This window comes from Solanum tuberosum, unplaced genomic scaffold, assembly GCF_000226075.1.
Source record: "Solanum tuberosum cultivar DM 1-3 516 R44 unplaced genomic scaffold, SolTub_3.0 scf00507, whole genome shotgun sequence".
NCBI classification, from domain to species: domain Eukaryota; kingdom Viridiplantae; phylum Streptophyta; class Magnoliopsida; order Solanales; family Solanaceae; genus Solanum; species Solanum tuberosum.
In genome coordinates this window covers 125,049-135,362 of record NW_006239431.1, presented here as the reverse complement: position 1 = coordinate 135,362, position 10,314 = coordinate 125,049, and the positions used below count along the sequence as shown (strand labels likewise).

Below are 10,314 nucleotides of genomic sequence, written 5' to 3'. Positions count from 1 at the left end.
CTTAGAAGATTACATTTGCAATACTGTATATTTTTCTAATGTATCTGATAGTTGCTTTTCTTCTCCTATTTCTGTTGCACTTTTAATGCTTTGTCCACGTCTAATCAACAATATATCAATTCTCTATCACATATTAAAGAACCTACCAGTTTTTCCCAAGCCATTTTATAGCCAGATTGGCAGGAGGCTATGACAAGAGAATTAGAGGCTCTTATCGCTAATGACACCTGGGAAGTCATATCATTACCTCCTGGAAAGAAGGATATACCCAATAAATGGGTTTACAAGGTCAAACTCAAATCTAACGGTTCCGTGGAGAGACTTAAAGCTCGATTGGTTGTTACGGGTGAAGTTCAAAAAGAAGGTGTTGATTTTACTGAAACCTTTCGTCATGTTTTGAAGATTACTACTATAAGGTGTGTTTTGGCAATTGCTATTAAGAAAGGATGGGGTCTTTACCAATTAGATGTAAACAATGCATTTTTACATGGTGAGTTGGAGGAAGAAGCTTATATGAAGTTTCCGGCACGTTTGAAGGTTACTGATCCTACTCAAGTTTGTCGCCTAAAGAAATCTCTATATGGCCTCAAACAAGCCTCGCGACAATGGTATGCAAGGCTGACTGCAGCATTGAGTTTCAAAGGTTTTCAACACTCATTGAATGATTATTCACTTTTTTACAAATGCACTGGTAGCTCTATTTCTATCTTAGCTGTATATGTAGATGATATTTTGCTAACAGGTAATGATATGACAGAACTAGAAGTATTGAAATCTTTCCTAGATTCAGAATTCAAGATCAAGGATTTAGGTAACTTGCACTATTTTTTGGGCATTGAAGTCATTTGAGAGCCTCATGGTTTAATCCTCACCCAAAGAAAATTCATTTTGGAACTCTTATCTGAATATGATTGCCTTGGATTCAAACTTGTCTCTTCACCTCTGGATCCCACTCTAAAATTACAAGCAGACATGTGATCTCCTCTTCCAGATCCCAGTGTTTACCGACAGCTAATTGGACAACTAAATTTTCTAACTCATACGAGGCCTGATATCTCTTTTTTGGTCCAGCATCTTAGCCAATATATGCAGTCTCCATATCAAGCACATTTTGCAGTTCCACACCATATTCTTCGATATCTTCTTTCCAATCCTTGTTTGGAGATTTTTCTCAATTCCTCTCCTTCTTTCACTCTCCTAGGTTTTTGCGATTCTGATTGGGCTACTTTTCTAGATTCTAGACGGTCTATTAGTGGTTTTTTTTATTAGCCTAGGTGGTGGTCCTGTTTCATGGAAATCAAAGAAACAACCTTCCCTTTCCCTTTCATCCGCTGAAGTTGAGTACAGATCAATGAGAAGGGTGGTTACTGAGCTGACTTGGTTAGTTCGTCTCCTTTCTGATTTGTCTTTGCCTCCTTCCTTACCAATTTCTCTCCATTCAGACAGCCAAAAAGCAATTCATATTGCTAAAAATCATGTCTTTCATGAGCGGACGAAGCATGTTAACTTAGATTGTCACTTCGTCCGTCAACAATACCTCAATGGCTTGATTTCTCTTACTTTTCTTCCATCTTCATCTCAAGTAGCAGATTTGTTTACTAAGACTCTACCTGGTACTTCTCATCGTCTCCTATTGAACAAGTTGGGTGTTCGTTCCTCCCCCTCCAACTTGAGGGATGGTGTTGGATTTATTGGAGACTCATCGGAGAATAATCTTGAGAAAAAGGGATCAACAGCAACACGCGTTGACAACGTTTAACATAATCTTCTTTTTTTCAGACAACAAAAATTATAGTTTTACTTGAATTATAGTTTTACTTCTGGTTTCCATCTGTAAACTATAGTTTTACTTTTCCCTTTTTGCATCATGTAAATAGTAGTTTTGTTATTTAAGGTAGCTAATTATTAGGAGATAGTTGGGTAGTTGCTATCTTTTTCCAGTTTTATTCCACGTAAAGTAAACCTTCTCGGGGTTCACTTCCATGTAAATAGTAGTTTAGTTATTTAAGGTTAGGACATAATTAGGATAGTGGGGTAGTTGGTTATATTTTATATTTTGCTATATATACTTGTATTGTGCAGAGGAATAGAGACAGAAAACATTTAGCACAATCTCTTTTTATATTTTGCTATCTTTCATTAAGAAATATGTAATTATCATAGTTACAAGATGAATATTCTCCAATATGAAGTTGTAAGTGAATTTTTATTTTTCATATCTCCATCTTTTTGAGTTTTTAAATGTAACTTCGTAATTGATTTCTATATTTTTGTATTCTTCCTTTCTTATATCTTTAGGATATAAATATAATAAAGTTAATCCCAATTTATATTTATAATTAATTATTTCTAGGATAAGCATGTTCTTCATCACTACGTAATCTCTTGCGTCCTGCAGCTAACATGTTTTTTGTTGCAGACAGAATCAAAACAGAAAAAAAAAATGAGTAGAGATTTTGCAGTTTTATTTTCCAATATGAAGTGAGTAAAGAAGATGGTTAACAACCGTTATTATATAGTAATAAAACTAATTAGTGAAAAAATACCGGTTTAACTGCCACTACTATATATTTTATAAATATAGATACTTAAATTTTACCCTCTAATTCAAAATTATTAGTTTACTTTTACGTTTTATTTTCAATTTCTTTGTACTTATTCTTAGGGCAAAATTAATGGGAACAAATTATTTTTTGGATTTTTAATCTTTTGGTGATTTTTTATTTGGTATTCGGTACTCATATAGGAGTCCAACTAAATTCAGATTTGCACAATGCGAAATCCATTTCTGGGAATGACGGTCCTATAGAATCTTTACAATTTTTACGGACTTCGAATCCGAGCTCTTTGGTTAGGGGGGGAAGGGATCATAATCATCCCATCACAGCCCATAGAAAACATTCGAGCATGTTTCTCTAGTTTTTGATTTGGTATGTTTTTTTAAACAAATGATTTTACTTTATCATTTGTAATTTAGGTCACGTTTTGGAGGGGCGAAAAAATGGGTGAAGCAACTTTATAAAGCCACGTGACCTTTTTGGAATTAAAAAATAAGCTTTAGTTTTTATTTAATTCAGTAAATATACGTTTGTTCATGAAGATGGTAAATATGCATCATTTGTTAGACGATACGTAGACGTGTACCACTTTTATAACGAGGTATATTTGCCCCTTCTCCCTATAATTTACTAGTTATGCAGAACGTGCGTTGCACATTTGTCTCCTACTAATTCATAAAATTTGTACAAACACAATTTTATGTTGATAGTTATTTATCACAAAATATATTTTTATAGATATGCCAAAACTTGGATTGATTAATATGTATATGCATATGTATATGTATAAAGCTAATCTAATAATATGAATATGTATTTTATTTTTACTTATTTGTTTGAAAACTAAGAAATACATAAATATGTAAAATCAATTAAGATTATATAACACCTAATCTAATAATATGAATATTAATTAGCTTTAAATTTAAGAATAAAAATATACAACATTATGGGGTAATATTTTCTATAAATATTATAATAATCACTTTTTAAAACTAAAACTCTTAGTATTTTAACTTTTAATACAAATTTAAAAGGCTCCAATACAAAAAGCTAAAGAACATAAGAACAAAATTATACTCATCAAGAGTTCACGTAGCTTTAGATCAAAATTACTATACAACTCACGATCCTTATTTTATTTCTTCTTCTTATTTCACCCCATGATAAGCTTTAACTGAAATTACAAAATGATCTCGTATTGTTAATGCCTTGGTATGTGACATCTTTACATTATATTTACTTCTATAAAATTCAGACTATGAAGAATTTGGACTTGGGATTGAAAATGTGATCAGATGGTGAATGCATATGATGTGTCTGTTTAACATAGTATTTTCAAAATTTAACAAAGAGTCATTTTTGCTTCTTTTTTTTATGAAGTTATAAATAATTTTTTATTTTTTGAAGATTTTGGTGTTGGCATGTGTAATTGAAGAACAAAAAGAGTCTAGTGATGTAATGGAAGAAAAAAAAAGATTTTTAATAATTTAGTGACTTAACTTTTTTTAAAATATCTTTAAAATAAATTAAATAGAAGAAAATGTCACTTAACTTTTATAGAGCCTTTTTTGTAATCCAACTATAAGACTATAGTATTACACGTGCAATACTGTTTGACATTCTAAATATATATATAAAGAGAGGAAGGGTGGGGGTTGATGGAAATACATAAAAATTTAGCATCATATATATTGCTTATTTCTAAGGTATAGTATGAATAATGTCAAATACTCTGTGGATATAAAGTTATGCCTTTCAATATTATAAATTGCAAAATATTAGGAGAAATATTAATCATAAAATACCATACACAAAAAAAAAATACAATTATATTGATTTAGAAAACAATTTAATTTCAACAAACTCACTTTATTCAAGCTTGTTATAAAATTATGGGAACTCACTCCCACGTTCAACCTCAGTTATATATCCTTGTCTAAATTTTTATTGCTAGAACAGTAAATAGTGTCCAAAAAGTTTAGCTGTCAAATACTGTTTAAATAACTATTAAAGGAAAATCGACTAAAAAAATAAAATAATATTTTCTAATACAATTGAGGATCTTGAAAAATAAAAAACACATGAACCATAGAAAATGTGGATACATCTGGAATATATATAGCTAGAGGAGGCATACGTTTTTGATGAATTGAATAAACAAATAAATAAAGAAAAAATCAATTGAATAGGTAAGATGAATATGAACATTTCAAATTTTATTTTTCTAAACTTTAAGATTCTCAATAAACGTAATTAATTGATTAATATGTGGTCACTTCCCATTTAATTGATAATTCGTCATTTATTAGATGGTAAATATATTATTTTGGTACAAAAATAATATAGAATCAGTATTTAGATTAGAGGTAGTAATGTTGATTAATTTTAATGTACATTTTTGCACTTATTTTATTTTAAACTTATGTTTTTGTACTTTTAATATTAGTAAAGTATTATTATTATTATTATTATTATTATTATTATTAATATTACTATTATTACTATTATTATTATTATTAGTATTAGTATTACTATTACTATTATTATTATTATTGTTATTATTATTATTATTTTTATTATTATTATTCCTTGAATTCGGATGTTAACAAGCTAGATTCTCTAAACCTAATGTGGAAGCACAGACTATGACTACTCCTGTGCAGAGGCCTTTTGAGATTTCAGAATTTAAATTTAAATCAATTTATGGTTTCGAAGAACTTCTTGATAAAAAGTTTTCTGAATTTAGTGCAAAACCGATGGATTTATCTGAGATTTTTGCGGATGAAATGGAAAATATATACCTTTGATTTTAAAATTCATGTTTCTTTAGAATTCAATAAACTTCAGGGTTATTCCAAAAAGAATTGTGGTAATACTAAGTTTCCTCACAAGCCTAGCAAGTAAACTTATTACTATTCCAGACTCACTCCTCAAGATGTGCTTATAGAGGAACGAGATTGAAATCAGACTAATACCTCGTATAGCGGTTCTGAGATTTATGAATGGAACCTCGATGGTCTGACTGATAGACAGCTTACTATTCTTGTTCATAGAATGCTTATGTATGCTACTATCTGTAAAAATGATAAAAACACAGATAAAAATATTTGTAAAATGATAATTGCAGATTTTACTAGCCAACTTCGAGGTTGGTGGGATAATTATATGACCCTTGAGCAAAAAGTTGTTGTTATTAATGCTACTTCTAGTAGTGATGGTGTTGATAACCTAGGTATGGCTCTTGTTGCAAATAGAGAAGAAGTTGTATATGCCTTAGTCTTAACCATTTTAGAACATTTTAATGGTAGATTTACCAATCAGTTTGAAACTGTTCGTACCCTGTTAAATTGTCTACATTGTAGAACCTTGGGAGAATTCAGGTGGTATAAAGATACCTATTTAAGTAGGCTAATGGAACTACCCGAAAACAAGTTAAATAATTGGAAAGCCAACTTCATAGATGGCCTTCCCCCATTATTTGCAATAAGGGTTAAAAAGATGCTTAGAAATGAGCATGGTAAAATTCCCTACCAGGATTATACTTTTGGTCGACTTATAGGCGTTTGCATTCAAGAAGGGATAAATTTGTGCAATGAATTAAAGTTATCTATACAGCTTAAGATGGATAAGCTTAGAGAAAGATCTCAGCTAGGAGACTTTTGTACCCAGTTTGGTTTACCTGATATTTCGGCTAATAGCAAAAAGACCAAACATAGAGATTCTAGAGGCTCCAATCCCGACAAACCTTATAGAAAGAAAAGGTCTAAACATAGACATAGATCTAGGGAAGAACGGGACGAGAGAAAAGCTTATTGTAAATCTAATAGATTTACCAAGAATAGGTCTAAGCGGAAACTCGCCAAGATTAAATGTTATAAGTGTGGAAATTTTGGGCATTTAGCACCCAATTGCAAGCTTGAAAAGCTGAAAGCATTAGACCTTGATGAAGAAGTTCATGATAAGGTTTATAGTTTTTTATATACTTCTAGTTCTGAGTCCGATTATGATTCTGCTTCAGGTTCAGAAGAAGAAATGGAGTTGCCTGAATCATCTGATAATAATCAGCGTGATAATATGAATGCTTGCTATACTTGCAATGGTGATACTTGCTTATGTGAAAGTGATGAGTTCTTTTATAAACTGCAATCTCAATTTGAAGATTTGAATCTAAACACTATTACTTCTGATAATGTGATATAACTTATGAAAGAAGTTACTAATAATAACCTTCATGAAAAAATTATTCAATTAGTTGTTAATAATACTACTAGTTTTTCAAAAAATTTCTGAAAAACAAAAGAATGATTTTGAATATGAATATTCTGCTCCTTATTCTCTGTCTAAAATTAACAACAGACTTCATAAACAAATAGTTCATAAACAAACTATTTCTATGAGAGATTCATCTTTTGATGATTTGAAAGATGAAATTGAAAATTTGAAAAAGGAGAATAAATCTATTAAACAGAATCAAATGATATATGATCATCGTCTTACTCAGATTGAAATTGTTAATAACAAAGGAAAATATATTGCTGAAGATAATATTCTTGCAATACCTTTTAATCCTGATCCTAGACAAGGTATGTTTTTTGGAATGATGCAAATTGTTACTGCTCATAAATGGTGCACCATATTGATTGATAATCAGTTTTCCATAACTAATGTTGTTGTGATTGATAGTGGGGCCGATGTTAGTTGTATCCAAGTAGGTCTTGTACCTATTAAGTATTTTGAAAAAACTACTCATATGGTTAAATCTGCTTCGGGACATGCTTTAGATATAAAGTATAAACTGCCAATACGCGCATTTGCCAAAACAAAGTTTGCATTTTGCATTTCTTTTTCTTGGTTAAAAATCAGCTATACCCTCCAATTATACTTGGAACACCTTTTATAAATGCTATTTATCCATTTACTAGCATAACTGCTAAAGGATTTTCTGCTACTTATGCAGAATATTAGTTATACTTTTATCACTGACCCTATTTCTCGTGATATTAATGCTTTAATTGATATGAAGTAAAAGCATGTTGATTCTCTACAACGTGAATTGTTTAGTATGAATATATTTGATACTTTGAAATCCCCCAAAGTACAAGAAAAAATTAAATTAATTTCTGAACAAATTGCCATTTGGTTTGAAAAATGCTTCTTCTGAATTTCAAAAAATTATTAATGATATTTTCAACCCATATTTAGATTTCATCATTGTTTATATTGATGATATTTTTGTTTACTCAAAGACTCTTGAAATGCATACCAAACATTTAGACATTTTTCAAGAAAATTGTTAAACAGAATGGTTTGGTGATTTTTATTTCAAACTAATGTAAGATTTTTAGGACATCTTATTTGTCAGGGGAAGATTACCCCAATTCAACGATCGATTGAATTTACTTCAATGTTTCTTGATATTAATACAGATCAAACTCAATTGCAACGATTTTTGGGAAGTCTGAATTATACATCCCCCTTTTATAGAAAAATATCTCGAGATTTAGCTCCCTTATATGACAAGCTAAAAAAGGATCATAAATCTCCATGGACTGATAGTCACACCAATTTGGTAAAGAATATTAAACTTCGTGTTCAATATTTGCCTTGTCTGACCCTTGCTAACTCTGCATGGCAGAAGATTATTGAGACAGATGCGTCTAACATTGGTTATGGTGGAATATTGAAACAAATCAATCCCCATGACAAAAATGAATATTTAATCCGATTTCATTCCGGAAAATGGAGAGATGCTCAAAAGAAATATGCTACGGTGGCTCATGAAATGCTAACCATCGTCAAATGTGTATTAAAATTTCAAGATAATTTATATAATCAAAATTTTTTAATAAAAACCGATGCACAATCTATGAAATATATGTTTGATAAATATTTTAAACATGATGCTTCAAAATTAATTTTTGCTAGGTGGCAGGCCCATTTAGCTCCTTTTGATTTTGAAATCCATTATAAAAAGGGGAGTGATAACTCTCTTCCAGATTTCTTATCTAGAGAATACCTATCTTCACAATGAGTTTTTTGTCGCCCTTCTTTACAAATTAATCTTAGTACAGCCTTTCACCCTCAGACAGATGGCTAGGCTGAGCGCACAATTTTGACACTCGAGGATATGCTACAGGCGTGTACGCTAGACTTTAAGGAGAGTTGGGATGACCACTTACCTCTTATAGAGTTCACATACAATAATAGTTATCATTCCAGCATTGGGATGGCACCTTATGAGGCTTTGTATGGGCGAAAATGTAGATCCCCTATTAGATGGTTTGAGGTAGGTGAGTCAGGGTTGATTGGACCCGACTTAGTACAGTAGACGGTGGAGCAGGTCAAGCTCATACGGGAGAGGTTACTAATAGCTCAAAGCCGATAAAAGTCATACTCATATGTGCGATGAAGGGACTTAGAGTTTTGCGTCGATGCTTGGGTATTCTTAAAAGTCTCGCCTATGAAGGGGGTTATGAGATTTGGCAAAAAAAGCAAGATTAGTCCAAGATTCATTGGGCCATACCAGATACTTCGGAGGGTAGGACGAGTGGCTTATGAGTTTTAGAATTTCCTTCGGGGCTAGAATCTGTTCATCCAGTTTTCCATGTATCTATGCTACAGAAGTGCGTGAGAGACCCCTTCTCGGGTTGTCCCAGTTGAGGATGTTCAGATCACAGAGGAGTTGTCCTACGAGGAAACTTCAGTTGCCATATTAGATCGGTAGGTCCGTAAATTGAGGACCAAAGAGGTGGCTTCGGTTAAAGTATTGTGGAGAAACAAGAATAGAGAAGAGGTGACCTGGGAAACTAAGGATGACATGAGGTCCAAATATCCTCACTTGTTTCATATCCCAGGGTGATGTCATATTAGTTTATATTGGTGCAGTGAGGTAAGATACCTATCTGATTTTTTTTATATTGTTGCTTATTATTATTGTTGTTGTCGTTGTACATTTAATCGCACTGTTATTGCGGAGTTATAGTGCTTAGCAATTTATGTGGTCATGAGAGACGCCTAGGTTATACTTTTTACAGTTTAGGTTCCTGGATAGTGAAAAACTTAACCGCGTGACTTAGATTTTATTTTTTTTCATTCGAGGACGAATGTTTTTAAGAGGGGAAGGATGTAACACCCCGACTTTCCAAAACGTCTAAATTAACTCGTATCTTCGTGGAAAGACAAGGAGGATGAGTAATAAATTAAAAATGATGTGGTATGTCATATTTTAAGTGTTCAAGGGTTGTATCTCAAGTTTTGAAGTTAAGTAAGTGGCAAATTAAAAGTTGGCGAAAGTTACCGTAAGTTACTTTTTAAAGATTTGTCTAAAATTTGGGTCAAATGTCTTGGATGTTTTCTCCTAATATATAAAGAGTTAGAAAGCCTATCACCCATTAAATCGAAGGCTTACGAGTCTAGTTTTCAATGCATAAAACCCCGTATCAAACCGAGATCAGAGCAAAAGGTTGTGAGGGTTTTACTAGGGACTGCCAGGGCAGAATCCAGGTCGGGTAAAAAATATGGTATGTCGGCTTATTTAACGTTTTAAGCCATGAAAGCATTACATTTCAGTTCCAAACCAGAGAGAAAGCTTAAGAGAGAGTTCCTATGGAGTTCTAGCATGATGAAGGTTAGTTTTTGATGATTTCTACCATTAAACATTACCCCCGTGCCTAGAAATATAATCCCTACACGTGGCAATCATTTTTCCCTTCTATTAGCTGCGTTTGGAGCTGGTTTTTGAAGATATAAATTT

At 31.9% G+C, this 10,314-nt stretch overlaps 1 protein-coding gene across 1 annotated transcript; it reads left to right on the top strand.

Moving 5' to 3' along the window:
* Positions 1–5,675: 5,675 nt before the first annotated feature.
* LOC107058418 (uncharacterized) lies at positions 5,676–6,761 on the top strand. Its single transcript, XM_015304104.1, has one exon. It carries the CDS (start codon positions 5,676–5,678, stop codon positions 6,759–6,761), a length of 1,086 nt encoding a protein of 361 aa, XP_015159590.1.
* The last annotated feature ends 3,553 nt before the right edge of the window (positions 6,762–10,314 follow it).

What these genes read in the sequence shown, in the direction of transcription:
- LOC107058418 (XM_015304104.1), top strand. Translation starts at nt 5,676, where the DNA reads ATGATAATTGCAGATTTTACTAGCCAACTTCGAGGTTGGTGGGATAAT.